Here is a 20,436-nt window from a genome sequence, read left to right as displayed (position 1 = left end):
AACTTGCACATTAAAAAGGCTTGCTTGCCATAAGGAATGCTGAATGTCAACAGTGTGCACTAAATAAACTTTCAAGAAACACTTAGACTAAGTACTGACCATTAAAAAAAAAAAAAAAAAAGAAAGAAAAACACACAACACAAACAAAACCATTCCCCATTCCCAAGTCATCTGGAAATGAGTGAAAAATCACTGGAATTTCCAGAAGTTACTACTGCAGCCTGTGAATGAGCCCACACAGGACTATAAAGCAACGCTGTAATTATATCAAGAGATATTCAAATCTAGATTGACAAAATACCTTTCACTGCATACTTGTATTTCTGTAAATGCACACAAAACAAAGCAATGTTCTGCCAGAGTGGACTTCTGCCAAATAATGACACAAATTAGTCTTCAAATACATGTTACCAGTGGATTAAAAAAAAAAAAAAAAGAAAAAAAAAAAGACACATCACCTACAGTTAGAAACCTACAGACTCTATTACATAAGAAGTTTACATGGAGATGTACAAAATTTATAACAAACATTAGTAAGACATTAGTCAGTGAATGGTAAGTTACCATAAAATGAGACTTTATGCTCTTAAAATGACAAATATTTTAATAGCTAAAACTGTTTCATCTAAACCTATAACTAATTAGGCATTTTGTATAACAGAATGAGTATTAGTCAGATCTTACTACAGTTTTAAAATGAAAAGAAGTTTGAACAGCCATTTTAAGCTCTTGGCTCAGTTAATGGACTTGGTAAGGCTGTTCCCTGAATGGTCTTGGGAGCCAAACAATTTCTTTGAAATAGGGCTGCTTAGACTGTCTAAAGTTGGCACAGAAAAACACTGCAGCTGTCAAGGCCTGGAATGTATCAATCTTCAGCATACCCAAGGAAGATCCAGCCTACTCAAGTGTACCTTAACAGCTCAAGAGGTCAGCAAGAGTGTACCTTGAACAGCTGAGAACTTACATATACACAAGGCAGAATGCAGATGTCATGTGATTTAAACTAAGATTCACAACACATCTAATGACAAAGACATTCACCCTGCAATCAGATTTGCACACCAGAACTGAAGAATTCTGAAATAAAAACCAGTGCATTATGTATCCTCTGAAAAGTGGAATTTTCCCTCAGCCTGCAGTGAAAGTAATTCTAGTTTATCATCATAGTTGAAAGAGAAATGAAAAGTACCTTAGGCCTTGAATGTGTTCTTTCTAAAGCAAATTGGATTTTTCTCACTGATTTTTAACAGCTGCAAGCTCAGAAGCAGACAATCATAAGATGAGCCACTGCCTAAGGCTGTACTGTCATGACTAGATACAGCAAAAGTATTTGCCTGCAAATAAAGTCGTGAATTTATTAAACATTACTGTAAGTCACAAAACAAATCCCTGTGACTTATAAGTAAAGACATACATTCTCACTTAAATTAAAATAATTCACTTTGGAAAAGAAATTGAAGCATAAATACCACTCTGCATATTTGATATCAAGAGTATGTAAAACTGTATCAATATTGCATACAATTATTTCATAGAATCATAGAATACCAGGTTGGAAGGCGACCTCAATGATAACGAAAAGTCTTACTGTGAGGGCGTCTGAGCACTGGGATAGGTTACCCGGGGAGGTTGTGGAGTCTGCTTCCCTGGAGATACTCAAAAGCCATCTGGACACAATCCTGATCAATGTAGTCTAGATTACCTTGTTTGAGCAGGGAGGTTGGACTACATGACCCCCAGTGGTCCCTTCCAGCCTCAACCATCTAGTGATTCTGTGATCACCCGGGGTAACATTCCTTGGCAAAAGCACAGTCCAGACAAGATGTCTCATCCAAATCTTAAGTGTGTGCAACACTGTGAAATACACTTCCCTGAGGAAGTTATTCCAACGGCTGGTTGCTCTCACTGTGAAAAGTTTTCCTCATATCCAGTTGAAATCTCCCCAGGAGTAACTTGCACCCATTACCCCTGGTCTTTTCCAAGCAACTCATTTTAAAAAGGAAGTCTCTGTCTCCTTCGTAGCCACACTGGAACATGGTGTTAAGGTCTTCCCCGAGCCTTCCTTTGTCTAGGCTGAAGAAACCCAGGTCAGTCAGCCTTTCCTCACATGCAGACTTTCCAGTCCTGTGATCATCTCTGAAGGTCCTTCGCTAGACTGCCTCCAACCTGTCCACATCCTTTTGTATACTGGGGACCAAAACTGAACACAGTATTACAGGTGTGGCCTTGCAAGCGCTGAACAGAATGGGACAATGCTGAATAGAAGGGATCTTTATCCCTTGCTGATGTAACCCAGCATCCTGTTGGCCTGCTTTGCCACAGCAGCACAAAGGGCCCTCATGTTGAGCTTACTACCCACAAAGACGAGTTCCCTTTCCACAGAGCTGCTCCCTAGGCTGTGCTGCACCCCTGAATTATGTTTTCACAGAGCTCTTCAAGACCTGACATCTGTTCTTGTTGACAGGGTTCTTGTTGGCCAACTACATATACATATATTGTAGAATCATAGAATAGTTACGGTTGAAAACAACCTTAAGATCATTTAGTTCCAACCCCGCTACCATGACAGCAGGGATAACTCACACTATGCCATGGTGCCCAAAGTTCTGTACAACCCGGCCTTGAGCACTGCCAGGGATGGAGCATTTACCACTTCCTTAGGCAACCCATTGCAGTGCCTCACCACCCTCACAGTAAAGAAATTCTGCCTTTTATCTGACCTGAATTTCCATTTTAAGTTTAAACCTATTGCCCTTTGTCCTATTGCTACATTCCCTGATGATAAGTCTTTCTCCAGTATCCCTGTATGCCCCCCTCACACATAAGCTTCCCACAGAATCACTCCCAGCTGAGCTCTAAGCAAGCTGAAGTTTGCTTTTCTGAAATCTAAAACTTGTGTCTTAGCCTTCAGCATGCTCAGCCGGATCCCAAACTCCAATATTGTGATCACTGCAGCCAAGGCTATTACTAAACCAAGATACTAAAAAGCAGATTTTCTCAGTCTGTTAAAAGCAAGTCCTGCATTCCTGGTTTGCGTATCAAACAGTGGTATGAGGAAGCAGTCCCCTGCACATTCCAGGAACTTGATGGATGACATGAACTGCTGTATTGTTCTTCCAACAAATGCCTGGGTATTCTTGAAGTCACCCACAATAATCAGGTCCTGTTGACCTAAAATTTGTTTCGCAACCTAAATATTGCTTCAGTGCCTTTATCTTCCTGGTCTGGACGTTGGCAGCAGATGGCTACTACAAGGTCCCTCTTAGAGATGTCCCCTCTGATCACAGAATCATAGAATACAATCACAGAATAGTTTGGGTTGGAAGGAATCTTCAAACATCATTATCCTGGTTTTAGTTGGGATAAATTAAATTTTTTCTTAGTAGCTGGTGCAGTGCTGTGTTTTGGCTTTAGGCTCAGAACAATGCTGGTAACACACCAGTGTTTCAGTTGTTGCTCAGTAGCACTTACCCTGATCAATGACATTTCAGTCTCTCATGCTCTGCCAGTGAGGAAGAATACAAGAAGCTGGGAGGAAGAAGAGACAGGACACACATCCAAAGGGACATTACATACCACAGCACATCATACTCGGTGTATAAACTGAGGGGAGTCACTCAGAAGGCCCAGATCACTGCTTGGCGGCGGGTGCTGAGCAATTGCATTGTGCATCACTTGTGCTTATTAGTTGCTTTTTTTCCCTTTTAGTTTTATATTCTCTCCTCTTGTTATTTTCCTTAGCAGTAGTTTATGCCCTAGTTGGTTGCAATGGCTTAAGCACTGCCACTCTGGACCCCAACCCTGAGTCTTTCCTTTATCCGTCTAATGGAAACGTAAAAGTTACCTCAACGTAGAATGTTTTGAGGAGAATTAGCTGGCATTCTCTTAAAGTAATTACACTGAATTGCTCTAGAGAAATCTTTTAAATTAGCGGTAAGAGGAGTGCCAAAAGCACAAGCAGTATCTCTTTTTTTGCTCACGGGAACTATACATTGACAGTTTGGGTATTAACTCTGCAGGTATGTTTAATATTTCTTTATGTGTCTATTATGCACTGGTGTTGAGAACAAGATTAAACAGAAAAAAACCTCCTCCTTTAGTTTAAATTCACACATCAGCATCTCAGATAATTTTCAGAGCTACAGTCTGAAATCAGTACCCTTATGTTTCACTGTATTTATTTCAAAGCATGTTAACTATCAGTAGTGCTCACATCACCCCTTAAACTTTTACAGCATTACAAATTACTAATAAAAACAAACAAAAATCAAACCAAAAACAACTCTCCAAAACCAACCAACCAAACAACCAACCAGTTCTTACCCCTTGCCCCAACCCCATGAACTGGTAAAAAAGCTCAGGACACAAACTCTCATTTTAGTGTTTTAAGCAGTCAATACCTCCTAAAGGGAAAATAAAACATTTGGGAGGACAGAGGGAGCGCTATTGGTTTGCTGTTCATTTTTAATAAGAAATCTATAATTCTCAGATACTGAAGATTTTCTGAATTATAAAGTTGTATTTCAATACAAAGTCAAATATGCATGACTGTCAGGCTGGAAGAAATTTTACAGCAATGCTAAACACTATACTGAATGAAATAAGAAAAATACAAAATAATATGGCTAGTATAAATATTGAAATATCTGCAACAAAATTGATAATATAGATTGTTTTGGACTTCCCTAACATCTAGCATACTTCTGTCTGAAGAGCTCCAGCGTTTAATGAAGATGACACATGCTCTTCATATGCAAGTGCCAGACTTGCTTCTTGATGTCTCACAAGACTTACAAACTTAATACTGTTGTATTAATACTGCCAGTGCAGACTCTCTTGATCCTGATGTGCCAGTGTTTCTAATAACGTGTGATTTCCAGTCATATATTACTGAATAAGAGGTATTCTCTCTACAACCCACCCAGTCCTGCCAAATGGAGACAGTGCAGACCTATCTTTGAGGTGCTATGCTTTCCAACAATCTAAAAAGTCACTAGAAGACAAAACTGATCAGTACCTTGTAAGAAAAATTAGTGCTTTATACACACAAGGCTCTAAAGGTAACACTGGGTTATTTTCAGTTCAAAAAAGTCACTTACATACAGTATGCACTGTTATATATAGTTGCTAGGTAGATTTGGAAGAAGGCTATAGGTGACCTGAGCAGATTGACAGCTTCAAAATAAATGTCATTAGCACACTGGAGAGGACTAGGGAAAGCAAAGGGTTGAGTCCCAGAAATAAGGGTTTGCTTTAATCCATTTACAAATCAAGGATAGGATAACTCACCTGTGAGCTTTCATTTCAAGCTATAAATATCTAAACTACTTCAATTAAAACTAACCATAGTCATTCAAATCATTTCAATAGATGTGCAGAGTGAAAAAGGACATGAATTTTCCAAGTCACATAAATGCTTTCTGGAAGTGCTACAATTTTGAGAGTTAAGACTTCAATGACTTGAGAGCACAGGATAATCTAAAAGTTTTAGCATAGGCCTCAGAGTTAGTTTTGTTTAAATATAATGCTCTGGGTTAATATAATCATAATGCATTTGTGATTTTCAATGCATTTGAGAATACAGGAATGCACAAGTAGTTTTATTTTACAGCTAATATAACCATAGGTATACATTTGGGTATATTCACTCTGAATTACCATGACTAATTGAGTAGAATGTGGGTTCATTGTATCAACTCTGCCTGAAATGACTGTAGTGCTTTCCAAATCCTGTGAAATTGTAGACAACTAGAAGAGTATTTGCATATCTTCCAAGTCATGAGCTAAACGGCACCTAAAATGGTTGAAATAGTGCACAACAAACAAGATTATCTGAAGTCATTCGCTAAGAACAGTATACCTCCTTTTGCAACAAAATACAGTCTGATGGGAAAACCAGACCTTCTACAGCCATTCTGCTCTGGGCTGAATCTGAAGAGCCTACTTCTCTGCACTGAAAATTCAAATTCCTTTACTGAGAAACAGCAGTGTTTTGTTCTTCCCATAAGAGGTACCTTTTCACTCATGCCTACCTCACTGCTACCAAAGTCCCCAGTGACTGGAAGAAAGGAAATATCAGACCCTTTTTTAAAAAGGGTAGAAGGAGGACCCTGGGAACTACTGACCACAGTGCCTAGTAAAATCATGGAACAGATCCTCCTGAAAGCTATGTCAAGGCATATGGATGACAATGAGGCGCTTAGAGACAAGCAACATGGCTTACCAAAAGGCAAATCAGGCCTGACTAATTTAAAGGCCTTACACAATTGAGTGACTGCATCAATACCTCCTAAAGGTATCACTGACAAGTGAAGAGCCATGGATGTCATTTTACCTAGACTTCTGTACAGCCTTTGATACAGTCCCCCACAACATTCTTGCCACTTCATTGGAAAGATATGGGTTACAGTTAACAGCTCAATGTCCAAATGCTAAACAGTAATGAGTGGTCCATAATGAGACCAATACTGTTTACTACCTTCATAAATAACACAGTGGGATTGAGGGAATGCACCCTCAGCAAGTTTGCAGACACCAAGCTGAGTAGTGCTGTTGACCCGCCTGAGGGATGGGATGCCATCCACAGGGACTTGGACAAGCTCAAGAGGTAGGCCCATGTGAACCTTGTGAAGTTCAGTAAGGCCATGTGGAAGGTCCTGTATGCCTGGGGCTGGGGCACAAACCCCAGTATCATTACAGATTGGTAAACTAATTGATTGAGAGGAGTCCCTGATGAGACAAGGGGGAGCACAAAATTACAAAATGAAATATATAAACCTTTAGAATCACTTTAGAGTAATGTTAAGTTTGATGGCTTTGTAACAGTAGCAATGGAAAATTACTGAGGTGCATGATACACAGAAAAAAAGTAGACTACAGCTAGAGAATATACTGAGAATTCTTGTACAAGATAAATTGTTACAGTTGACATAGTTTTACGAAAAACACTCTAGAAGAACAGGACACAGGGATAAGGAGTATCTGGGAATGGCAGGTGTCCAGGATGGACTACGGTTAAACTAACTGATAAGTAGGAGGACAGGAGGATGATGCTAATGAACCAATTAAGCTGGTATAAGCATCTACTGCTCCAAAGGCGGCCAGAAGCGACGAAGATTGTTGGAAGAAGTAAACGACCCTCAGAGACCACCACCACTATTCTGTATGCATGCGGGGAACTTTCTGGAAAATTATGTAATTCATACGTAGCCTCATGAATATGTATGTATGCCCAGGGACTATATAAGGACAGCTTGTGTAGCAATACGGGGAGCCATCCCCCGTGTCTCCCAGCGCCGCGATAAAGAATACCTGCTTGTCAGCTTGAAAACTTTGTTGGCAAGTTTGTTCCTGGAGTTTTCTCTGAATCACTGAGGAGAAGGATTTGGATATTCTGGTGGAAAAAAAATAAATGGACATGACCCAGCAACATGCACTTGCAGCCCAGAAAGCCAAATGTCTCCTGAACTGCATGAAAAGAAACACAGCCAGTAGGTCACAGAAGATGATTCTCCCTCTCTACTCTCCTCCTGTGAAACCATACCTGAGTGACTGCATGCAGCAGTGGGGACATCAGCACCAGACTGACATGGCCCTGTCAGCAGAGGTCCACAGCAGGCCCATAAAAATGGTCAGAGGGATGGAAGAAAGGCTGAGCATTGTTTTTTTTCAGCCTGGATAAGGCTCCGCAGGGACCCAATTGCAGCCTTTCAATACCTAAAGGGCAGTTTAAGACAGAGTTTTTACCAAGCAGTGTGGTAACAGGAGAAGAGGCAACAGTTTTAAAACTGAAAGGGTAGATTTAGATTGAGAAAACGAAAACAGAGCTGTGGGCCACTGGAAGAAGGTTGTGGATGCCCCATCACTACAAGTCAGGTTGGACAGGGCTTTGAGCAACTGATCTACTGAAAGACATCCCTGTGTATGGCAGGGGGATAGATCATCAATCAAGGTCACTTCCAACCCAAACCATTCTATGACACTTCTCTCTCTATCAAATTTTAGATTCTCACTCACGTTCTGGGGACAATTTGAAATATCCACATACAGACATACTGCAAATAGGTAACTGCTTTATTAAGAATCCAACTCTCAATTCATCTTCAGTTTTACTCAAACATTCCAAACCAGTATTTTTCAGAAGATCATCTATGCAAAAGTTAATTCTAGTTAAAAAATATCTGTCAAAATTAAAAAAAGCAAAAGAAAATAAACAAATAGCTATTCTATAACAATACTTAATAATACTTCTGTCTATAATACATGAAGAGTAAGGCCTTTATTAAGAACACCTGTACTAATCAAACTCATGTAATTTAGACTATGGCAAAATATAAGAGTATAAAATAACGAAAAAAACCAAAAACCACAAAACAAAAAAACCCCCAAACACAATTAAAAAAACAAACACCCAAGGCACTAAACAGCTGGCATCCCCTGGCACAAATAAATACGTGGTATTGCCTTAATCACTAATATAAGAAATTAGTATTTAAAGAATAGGAACATTGAAAACTTTAACCCATTTTGAAAGAACAGTACAGGTACCAACAATTCCTCCAGAAGAAATACTACCGTACTCCAAATCTCATTCTGCTAGTTTACAAATATTAAAATTTTAGTCATAAAATCAGATTAATAAGAATCAACTCGACATAAAAATACAATGCTAAGGAAGAACTATGGCTTTTTAATATTAGTTTCAGTTCTTAGCTATCGATTCAAAAACACTTCTAATATCAATACAATCAACATGCACCTCGAATAGCTATTCACGTATCATGAAACAATGCCATGTTGTTACTTAATATATTTTATATTTACTTGTAAATAAGGGGGGAGGGTAAAAATCACTTATAAGTCAATGTTACTATGCCTACATTATTTTTAATGGGTGTCCTGGATATTAAATTGAAAGAATGCATCTGTTTTTCCAGTTAATGAAGTATTTTTCGTAAGTTTGTTGTAGCAATCATATCTGTTACCAATGATAGCAATACCAAATAGAATATTTTACATACCTCTCAAACCCACAAAGTGATCAAAACAAGAAAATCCAGATGACCACAATACTGGGTGTTTTCTGCCAAACACAGCATATAAATTAATACAAGACCACCTTTTCACAGAAAGCTGGAAACATAAAACATGAAACAAAGTCAGCTGCAGATTAAACCTCTGTCACTCCACTTTCAACAAAGTAAACTCACCTTTCCTGTCCCTCCTCTACCCAAAACCACTTAAAGATACACACAGCTCTTGACGAATGGAGAATTTTCTGGTTTTTTACTAAGTGCATTTGTAAACTGAAAACTATAAGCAGCAGTTTGGTTTCTTTGACTAAATGTCAGCGGCCTGCAAGCCACTGGCAGCTGACTGTACCTTTCAAGTCAGGGATATAAACTCCACAGAGTACTTTGTAATGGTGTACTCAAGAGACCTGTTAGTAACAGGTATATATATACCTATAAATTTCTGACACAGAAAAGGAGAAGGTGCTATAACCATCATTGGCAAGAAAAGCAGATGAGCTAGAGAAGGTAACACAACAACAAGAGCTCCCTAAAAGGTGCATATGTAACTGCAGAAAAAAAGACAGGGTACTGCCAGTTCTTGCAGAATCATGAAGTTAGAACAAAGTCCTCAGTGAAGAAAAGAACTACTTATTTTAGCATCAAGAGATGCCATGTTACCTTTGAAACCAAAGCTGCAATGAATAAAGACTGATGGGGTTTTTAAAATTAATAATGGGTAAATTGTTAAGACACTTGTTTGAACCTAAATCAGCACATTCAGAAATAAAAGAAGAGATCCTAGGCTAGAAAAAAAGAAAAGAAGCTGTGTCAAACCAACATACTTTTGTGGATATCACAAACAGAATATGTAAAAACAGAGTACACACCTGCTTCTTCCAACCGACTGTATATCCAGCAATATAAGATACTTAAATGGATGTGGAAAACCCAGTCTCAAATTAGTGTCTTGTTCAAAGCAAGGATTTAATGAATCCTTCCCACCACAGGATACTGTAAAGAATGTATCCTGTCTTTTTTTCAGTTACAGAATAAGGAGCATGATAGTGTCTCTACTTCAGCAATTAAGAGACTGAGAATTAGGACACCATAAACACATCCTCTGCTTTAAGAATGCATATTATTTTGCACCAAATGAAAATCTTCCACCAAAAATGGACTGCAAGAAACCAACCTTGGAATATGCTATAAATTGATTCTTAAAATACAGAATCACCAGGTGGTCTAAAAAAAAAAGCACAAAGGGTCTAAAAAAAAGCACAAGATTAAAGAAAAAGCTCATGAAAGCTAAAGAAAAACACTCTTGGCCCAGAAATTCCATTCACAGAATGAGCTTCCAGAGATACAGCAAATCATTCTCCTTACTACAAAAAAAAGACACAAACCATTCTGATTTCCTTTGCCAGGCGCAACTATGCTTGCAAAAACATCACCTCCATCTGCCCTCCCCCCCAAAAGTATAGAATCATAGGAGAAAACAAGACGAGTAAAATACATGCCAGATCTTTTAAACACCAAGCAAAGCCAAAAACTCCTGGGAACAATAGCAACATAGGTGTTGAAGATTTTCCATGGAAAGGTCTTGATATTAAGGTGGAAGGCAACAGCATAAAACCCTAAAATAGAATGCAGCAGTTAAAGTAAGTAACAGAGTGCAGTTGTTCCATAACTTTGTTTCACCTTTGCCTTTCTGCTGCTCCCCAACAATGTCAAGCTAGTGAGAAAATGGAGCAACAAGACTCCAAAGGAAACAAACAAACAAAAAAGCCCCAAACCAAAAAAAGAAAAAAAAACCCCACCACCAAACCATGTTTCCTTTGCAGTTGTTTTCAGAAAAATTATTCAATTACTTAAGTAATTCTCAAGTAAAATTAGTAAAGAGGGAACACTGACATTATAATCTATTTTTTAAGTTGCTGTCAAAATAATCATACAATGCTCTACCACAGACACAACAATAATTTTCCCAAAATAGCATAACACAGAAGCAAACAATTTAGATTTTTCATTCTCTCATCTTTATACAAGTCTCCTCAGCAGACCATTTGGGAGCTTTGGCCTATTTTCCTACTTTGTAAATTCATTTTCAAATTGTGCACATTTTTGTAAATTCCATCACACAATTACAAGAAAACAACAGTTTCGCAGAGTGACTGCAAAAAAATTGTTATGCTTTTAACAGGCCCTCCTCCGCGATCTCGCTTACTATAATTCAAGCTCTCACAATGTCTTTAGCATTGTCAACAATGTCAACAAACACTGTCAGCCTAAGATGCCGAGATCAAAACTCATCAGCAGTATCTTACCTTTAGAAATGAATGGGCAGGGGAAAAAAAAAAAAAAATGGAAAGGAAATATCCAAAGTATCTTTCTTGACTTGTCAAGCGCCTTTAAATGGTGGGAAGTGTTAGTAGCTTAAGAAGAAAAAGAAACTTCTTTTGAACATAAAGGCCACCAGCCCAGATGAGAAAAAGGGTCAGATACTCTGGGATTCTGTTGCAGAAAAGAGACAATGGCCAAAAGCAGATGCCTGGAATACCTGTGGTTAGAGCAAAGCTAGCATGCAAGGTACTTCCATTAAAACTCAGGAGCTTCATTAGCCAAAGAAGACTGCCATGTATTTAGCCAGTGGATTCCACATCATCAACAGCCTCTAGTTTCCAGTGGAGAAACTTCATTTCGGAAACACAATTTATATGACAGTGAAAGTAGTAATCCAGTGAGGTGTGGATAAGTCAAAAAGAAACCTGCCATATTTTATTTGGGTGCCAAATATATACATCTGTTGGATATACACACCTCTATTTCTATAACCTTGTTTAGTGCTCCCTAGAACAAATGAAAACTTTCAGCCTCAGTCACTCCATAAATGGTTGGGGTTTCTTTTCTTTGGATAAAGTATTATCCAAATGAAAAGGCTAGTACTGAAAAAATACCTAAGGCTAATCCTTTAGTTTGTACACTACGAAACTTTCTCAGTTTAACTATTTCAGTTAGGAAGTCTGTTTCAGAAATGCACTTTCTGTATCTCTGAGCTTCTTAACTCAGAATTAAAAAAAAAAAAAAAATTTAGGCAATTTTATCCAGTTGCTGAATTAAAAGATAACTCCCTCTTACTAATGTCTTTTTCTAAGACATTTACATATATTTCTATCCAGAAAGCAGGCTAAGGTAGTCTCCAAAAGATATAACAATACCCAACAGAACCGAAGACATGGGAAATCTCAACAGAGCCTGACTTTCACTGTGAGAATCTTCACACACTGGCACAGGCTGCCCTGGGAAACTGCAGTCTCCAGCCGTGGAAATACTCAAACCTGACTGGACACCATCCTGAGAAACCCATTCTAGGGTTGGGTGGAACAGATGCTCTCAAGAGATTCCTTCCGACTTAAACAGTTTCATAATTCTGACTAACAAGACCTACAAATGCTAAGTGACAAGACAAAAAATGAAGAATATCTTGCATGGAAATGAAACTACGGAAATCACACTAGGTGAAACATATTACCACTAAAGTAATTATTTGGTCAGTAAAAACTTTGTATTTCAACACTGAAGAAATTAGTACAGCGCAACATTAACACTGCCCATATAATTATGTTTTCAAATGGCTTGTCTTTCCACAAAGTTTTCACATGAAATATGAATTTAAAACAGACTAACTATCCCTGAATAATTTTACCAGTTGATTTTTAAGCCAGCTGAAGAATTTTAGTGAAGTATACTTTAGTTCCTATTCAAATTCAGAGTAACATCACGAACCTTAAAAAAAAAAAAAAAAAAGGAATAATTAGATAAATCTAATTTGGAAAAGCTGCACAATTGACTGGGTTATCACCTCCTTTACTTATGAAAATGTGGGTTCCCCATTTTTAAGTAACATACGCATGCTTAATTTCTACATTATTACCTACATGGTTAGTAAAATGGTAAAGAATGTATATGTCTATACTGCAGTGCTTTCAGAGATGAACCTGACAGATTACAGCTTCACTTTCCTTTTTATTAATAACCTGAAATAAATCCTGAATACATGCAACCTCTGTTGTTTTAAGGATGGTATGTATTGGGTTCTACCTAGAGCTGGAGAGTTTACATAGAACACTGGCTGTTTTTAAATACAGGAACTACTTTTATGTTTTTTCACTTGCTTCCCTCCCAGAAAACTATATGATCTGGTACAAGACAATGATACAAGAATGGCAAGATAATATACATTAGACTTAAAAGAAATAGATTCTAAAATATTTTTTGGCTGATGACTTCAAAATGATTGGAATGGGTTTATCAAGGAACAAATTGAAATGCGCATGTAATTGAACAAATCTAAAGGGGAAATCAGATACTTCACTATATTTTGTATACATCAAGTTATATTACCAAAGTAATTAGAAATTCATATTTGTACTATTTACTTCAAAAATACTTTATGCTACTAGATTTTAGTAACGTATAATTTATGTTCAACTAGCAAATGAGCAGAGCCCAGGGCCTGCCTTCTGCCTCCACCAAATTTTGTCTGATACTGCACATCCACACACTAAGAAGAGGAAACTAACTAAATTACCACTATAAAGAGTTTTCCAAACTTCTCCCACAAGACATTTAAGACATCCCCAAACTCTTCATTGTTCGGTATTTCTAAACAGGATTTTTATTCACAGCTTACTCTCTCCATGGTTCTTCCATGCAAGAAGTTTTAGCAAAAAGCATGGATTCTTCCCATAGCAAAAATCCAATGCCAGTTGTGAGGTTTACCACTGCTGCTTGAAGCAATAAACTACCACTAACTCTACCACAGTCAGTATTTTCTGTACACAGACATGACTATGTCAGCCCAGGCCTTTTAACCAGACCATGTCCCACAGAAATGCTGCTCTGGCTACCAGGAAGCAAGTGAGAAAGTAACCACAGCATCAGATGCCACCTTCCTCTCTGCGTTATACTTTTTATCTGCCCTACGACTTGTCTGGCAAAGAATTAACATAGATTTCTATGACAAGATCTCATATTACCAACATTGTTATTTTCATGAAATAGACCTAATCATATGCGATGAATGACCAATAGGAAGAATGACAGAAGTGTACCTGTGAAGGGAGGTCACAAGGAGACAGTCTGGGATAACTTTTGAAAGTACAACTGCAGTTACGGAGTCCTCCCTTCCAGAAACAACATGGGTACACTTAATCCCGCTATAAGGTAGGCTGAAAGACGAAATGACCTCTAAAGGTTTCTTGAAGACCTACGTTTCTATAAACCCTCTGCTAGTTCATTTGCACAGAAATTGCACAAGGCAGCACCTCAGTACTGTTGCCATTACACATCAAGTAAATAAACGGTGGCTTCTTGACGGTGGGAGGTTTTCAGGCAAAGTGGTTTCGTTTAAGCCAGACTGAGACCGCGGCCAGTTAAACTAACCGGGCGGAGCTGCAGGCCAGCGCATACAAGGCTCCCGCTGGCAGAGTGGCCGGATTCGAGGCCCGCCGCCACCGCGGCCCAACAAGTGTGCACCCCACCGCTGAGTTGACTTCTCCCCCTCCGATGACCGCCGCGGCGGCTGCTCGGCCGTCCTGCTTCACAGGGCCGGGAACCCAGGGCCCTCCCTATTCCCCCTTGCCCTCACCGTCCTCCAGAGCCGGACGTTCCCAGTGGTGTGGGCGGGGAGCACAGGCCTCCCGACAGGAGGGACGTGCCCGCCCGACCCCAGCCGTGCCGCTCCGGGCCGCCCCTCACCGCCGCCGAAGGGTACGGCCCCTCACTCAGGTACCTGGCAGCGGCCCAACTCCTCCGCCAGACGCCACAGCTCTCTCTCCAGCTCTGCCACCTGCGGTGCCTCTGCGCTCCCCGAAGCCATCGCCGGCGTTGTTGTAGCGAAAGCCTCTCGCCCTCTCCACAGGGGACGACAGGGGGGAAGAGGGTCCGCCAAGCCACTGCTCGCCCGCTCCTGAGGGAAAGGGGAGAGAAGCGGTGTCGTGAACCACACAAATGAAAAGTTTCTCCCTCTCAGCTGCACTTACCGCACGGGAGAGAGCCGGAAACCGCAGAGAAGAAAGACGCGGTGCAATGACGTCAGCACAACTGCTACCCCGACAAAGAGCAGGGGCGAAGGGCAGGTTTGAATTTGCCCGCCCGAGCGGCACGGTCGCGCATGCGCCTTCCGCAAGGCGCCGCGGGTAGCTGTTGGTGGTAACCGTCGCGGGCTGGGTGGCTCTTCCGTGAGACGCGGTCTGCGGCGGGTGGGGTGGCTCGTGGTGTGCTGGGTGTGAGAGCCTTGGCAGGCTGTACCACCGCGGGCGAGCGGGTTGTGTGAGCACCTGCCGAGGGGGGCCTGAGCGTTATTGTCCCTCTCGGTACAGGAGCGCGGCTGTTTGCGGCTGACGGGAAATCAGCTGATCGCTGCCCTTCTTGAGCTATAGGAACACCATAGTTGTCTCAGATCTGTTGTGGTACTAGAGATTTACATACGAGTGTTGCAAATATTTCTGGCTGTGGGTCGCTGAGGCTCGAGCATTTCACTTTAATAAGGTGTAACATGACTTTCTGGTTTGGGGTTTTTTTTTTTGCCTGCCCCTGCCCCACCCCACAATTAGGCACTAATATATGCAGGACAGGAGTCAGAAACCTGGTTTTAGAGTAGGCTTTGGTATGCATAAGCACCCAAAGTCTCTGACACAGGAAAGTTAGTCGGATTTATTATTTCCAGCATTATATTTGAGAGCCTACAACCAAAGGCCAAGGTGTGAAAGGTTCAGCTGTTAACAGTGCATGAAATATTTGGGCTGGTGCTGCTACATAAATGTGCTGGATTTAAGATCAGGATATGCAGAGTATTGGTTTTGAAATAAAGGGTTAAACTGTTGCCAGAGCAAATCTTCGCATGTTTCCTATAGCCTACACTGGAAGCATAAGACTCATAAAAAGACTAGTTGTTTGTTGTGTTTTTTTTTTTTTCCCCAAGCTAGTGAGTGAAGAAAGAAAATGAAATATGAGATCAAGACATTTTTTAGCTAGAAATGAGCACCAATTGAGTTATCATGTCAGTATCTTGCTCTAGGAATATCATACATGTTTTTACACAGAAGTATGTTTCCTCCATTGTAACTTTTGCACAGATTTTGGAAAAGTTGCCCTCAATGTACCACTACGAGAATAAACAAAATGCTTCCTGTATGTGCATGCAGAGTAGCAAAGGGGTTTACGTATCATGCAAATTATAACATGCATTCCAAGGTCCAAGACTTCCACCTGTGGCCCTGACAAATATTCAAGCATCCTTGATGATGCCTTTGTGTGTGAAAGTCATTTTTTGCAGCATGTGGAGCTATGGAATCCCTTATTAGAAGAAGAAAATGACTACTCAAGACAAAAATATCTATTTTATATAACTTTATATTAAAGTATTTTATTATGCCTGCAGTTACTGTGTGCACAATTACAAATGTAAATTTAAAGGTGAAAGACCACATTTGAGTATTTTCTGTCCGGTTATATGGAGATGTAAGGAGATTCAACAATTACCTGATCCATACCATGTCTCTCCTTAGAACGTCCTTTGTAATTTTTATTGCTGCTCGTTTTTCATTGTATACCATATCATCTTATGTTCATGATCTTACAGTTATTTCTTTGTGTTATTACATGTTCACTTAACCATGGCCATCCTGTCATAATTCTGTTACATTTACGTTTTTTATCTTTATCTTTGCTTTGAAGGGGTTTTAATCCTTGCCTTACATTACCCAGTCACTATGCAATATGTAGCCTTTACTTTTTCCACATCCCCTCCTTTTAATGGCTCTCCTTTTTTAATTTTCTTCTGTTTCCTAATACTTTTATCACTGTCCCCTTGACCGTTTGTTCTCTATTACACATGGGCAACGAGAAGCTAGCCTTACTTTAAAAGCAATGTACTTGGATACTAAACAACTGTAATGACTAAACGGGATTTGAAAACATTTTCCAAGTACAAGGTCGTTCAAAGTTTAACTGAAAAGATTCAGTTATTACAAGGGCTAGGTTCACAGCTTGACACAACACAAAACAAAAGAACACAATTCCAATCACTTTATAACTAAAAAGAGAAATTTGTACAATTGCCATTACTGTAGACACAGTAAGTTACCACAATGAGCACACAAGCAACACTTTGCCATAGCCAGATACTCATTTTATGGACATAATTTTTTTGTATACAGTTTAATCATCTTCACATTTATTTTCCTGCCATTTTGTAAGCCGACTCTTTATATAAAGTTTCTAGTTAACCCAAACATTCCCAAGCATTCATGATAGTTCTTAGAACATTTCAGAAAACATAAAACGTGCAGTTGGCAGGTTTTCACAAATTGGGAGGCCTTGCCTTGTTTTGGAGAATTTTGTACATTATCTTTCTCCCAAACCTCCGTATTTTGGAACACCTGCATTTACAGCTATCAGATGTATGACACTGTTAGGCAAAATTCCTCCAAGCCTAAATATTTCCCTTAGGATTTAACTTTTTTCAAATGAAACAACGTTCAGTTTGAGTTGTGTCAACACAGGAAATTTTCCTCATACACAACTGTTGAGTAGGCAAGCAATTTTTGTGTCTTTTCCACTTACAAGGGGACTATTAGAAATAGATCACACAATTCAAATCTATTAGCTATGGCTTTTGTCACTTGGAGTGCCTGTAAAAGTGACACAATAAAAGTGCTCTCTAAGTTGCCTCAGTGGCAGAAAGCATAACTGGTTTTGGTTGGTTGGGAAATTCCACATATTTCTTTGAAATATGTCCATAGTGCACATATGTTGCAGTTACTCCTGATTACATAATTTCTATTTCTTCTCCTTTTCTAAACATGAAATGAAACATTATTCCATCCACTGTGGCAACCCCCAATACTTCATTATTAGAAGCCACAAACATAAATACATGATAGAAAATTCTCATTTTCTTTTCAAATGAAAGATGTCATTAGTATTCTGATTTTAACTGGAAGTGTTAACGTTTTCTACTGAAGAATTTGCATATCTCCTAGGATTTTTATGTTAACTATTCTTGTACATCGCCAGTAGTTTGGTAGGATATAGAATCATCAAACAGGTACTTTCTGGAATATGCTTTTCAGCTCCAGTGAGCAAAGGAAGACAAAATTGCTGAAATTATTTCTAGCGGTTTTGACAATGTCTTTGATATTTTTGTAATTTATGTGTTTCTCAGGAGCATATTATAATCCTGGAAATATGTTATAGCTTGTGTAGACAATGCAAAAAGCATATTCAATTTCAGTCAAGGTTTCTGGAGATTTTGTTATGTGGGCTTGGTTTTTTTAGAGGTTTTTTAAATGGCTAGCTATAAGGCAGCTTATGGATGCATTCAGGGCTGCAAGGGACTTCATAGTTTTGGGAAGAATAGTTTTGGAATATAAAAATGGCAGAGCCGGTAGTGAGAAGTAGTATCTAGCATAAGACTACCTGGCATAACTGAGAGAAAAAGAAGACCATTTGGATGGAGCGAATTGGTAAAAAAGACACTTGAGCAAAACTATTTTTTTTTTTCCTAAATGCATCTAGTAAAAGATACTGCTTCAGACCTCATTCCTACCATTATATCGTATGCAACTGAATTTGCATAGTTAAAAAATCAGAGCTGGAAAAAGTCAGAATGAGAGCCTAGATTCACTGACGCAGGGACCTGGAGTTCCACCAATAGCTTGATTCGTTTCTCACATCACAGAAAGAGTCATTTTTATCTCATGAGCAGGGAAGAGGGCAGCAGAGGTCTGATCTGCTGCTGAGAAGACAAGAGTGAGAACCAAACAGCTTCCTAAAATTTATCAAAATTACTTTGGATGTAGTTTTGTGGGGAAGTTTGCTTTGGTTTACTACATCCCTACTACATACTCACCAGGCCATATTGCTGAAATTGCAGCTGTGCTGGGCAGGGCACATCTCTAGGATGAAGGATCACTGCCTCCCCAAGATCGTGTTTTATGGTAAACTTGCCACTGGTAGCCACAAGAGAAGTGCCCCAAAGAAGAGATATAAGGACTCCCTGAAACAATACCTTAGCCTTGGCCATATTGACTACCATCTCCAATTGGGAGACTTGGAGACAACACCATACATGATGCCATTGACTCCTTTGAGAACTCACACAGAACTAGTCTCGAGGAGAAAAGACAACGTAGAAAGAATTGTGCCCCGCCTATAGCACCCAAGGAGAGGCTGTGCTTTTTGCAGCCAGATTTGCCTATCTCACCTTGGCCTTTTTGGTCATCAGCACACTTGTAGTAAGCGTGGGTAAAGCCCTTCCCAAATCTTTGTTCCTGAAGTCAAGCCATGGTGACTATGACTTGTGTATAGGCTGAATATATGATCAACAAACAGGCTACATTCCTCCAGGTTTCTACAGTTCTACTAGAGGTCTCTCTAACATGGCCTTGGGAGTCACTTTTCCACTTACCTTTGCAATCAGGAAGACTGAGGTTCTTCATTACCTCTTGAATGAGGTCACAGACCATGACACAACACCCTTCATAGCAGTGAAAAACACAAATCACTAATATAGATTAGGGCATGTCAGCAGAACAAAGCACAGAGGAAGGAGGTGGTTAGCAGTGTCCTGGTCATGGGGATGAAGCTTGCCCCACCCCATAGCACCTGCCAGCAATCTAGCTGGAGGGAGGGACCAGCAGCTGGAGGTAATTAGGAGAAGGAAGCAGATTCCAGGGTCTGGCTGTCCTGGAAGGGGGAGATTGGGTCTGTGCTGCAGTAAGATGAGGAGGTGGGTTTAGCTGAGCCTTGGGACTTGATTGTTTCATTCTTAATTTGTTTCTTGGTGAAATTAAAACACAGGAAGCAGCTGAGCTTTGACCTTGCATGTGGTGTGTAGCCTGTGTCATAGGCTAACTGGGAGAGTCACCTGTTTGTGGAAGGGTTGCATGGAAAATGAAGAGCTGAGTTCTATCACCCTGAAAGAGGGTGTGAAGAGTACATGGCCACCCAGCCTCAATGAAGTAAGAGAAGATACCCTTCTTAACACAAGGAGTGGTCCATGACCACCCAAACTTTATAGAGTATGCAGAGGACATAGAGGATACTCTCTCTAACCCTAGGGATGGCAGCTGGGAACATACACCTACACATCTTCACTCTTACCAGACCATTGCATTCATGCACATGTATATAATACAAGAACCACAAACATATGCAAGTGCCTCAGAATCTACCAATTTTAAATATTAGGAGTAGGTTTTGCAACAGTTCATATGTTTTAGTATTGCAGACTGGTGAGCAATGCACTGAAACATACTGATTTTCTGACTGAAGAAAGATTAAAAGAATAAGCACTGGAATTAAATAAGAATTTCAGCTTTAATTAAGAAAATACCATATTTTAAGCTTCTGTCATTCA

General features: G+C 39.8%; 1 protein-coding gene across 1 annotated transcript in view; it reads right to left on the bottom strand.

Moving 5' to 3' along the window:
- CNTLN (centlein) overlaps nt 1-15,191 on the bottom strand; it is a 190,513-nt gene extending 175,322 nt beyond the window's left edge. Inside the window, exon 1 of the mRNA XM_061360342.1 lies at nt 14,806-15,191. Coding sequence (XP_061216326.1) covers nt 14,806-14,892 — 87 coding nt within the window. The 5' untranslated portion in view covers nt 14,893-15,191. The remainder of the gene's footprint in view (nt 1-14,805) is intronic.
- Nucleotides 15,192-20,436: the final 5,245 nt, after the last annotated feature.

Source organism: Neopsephotus bourkii, unplaced genomic scaffold, assembly GCF_033783945.1.
Source record: "Neopsephotus bourkii isolate Nb327-2 ecotype Australia unplaced genomic scaffold, CSIRO-AGI_Nbou_v1 NB_1020, whole genome shotgun sequence".
NCBI classification, from domain to species: Eukaryota; Metazoa; Chordata; class Aves; order Psittaciformes; family Psittacidae; genus Neopsephotus; species Neopsephotus bourkii.
The sequence above is the reverse complement of the archived record's forward strand: the minus strand, read 5'-3'. Positions and strand labels throughout refer to the sequence as shown.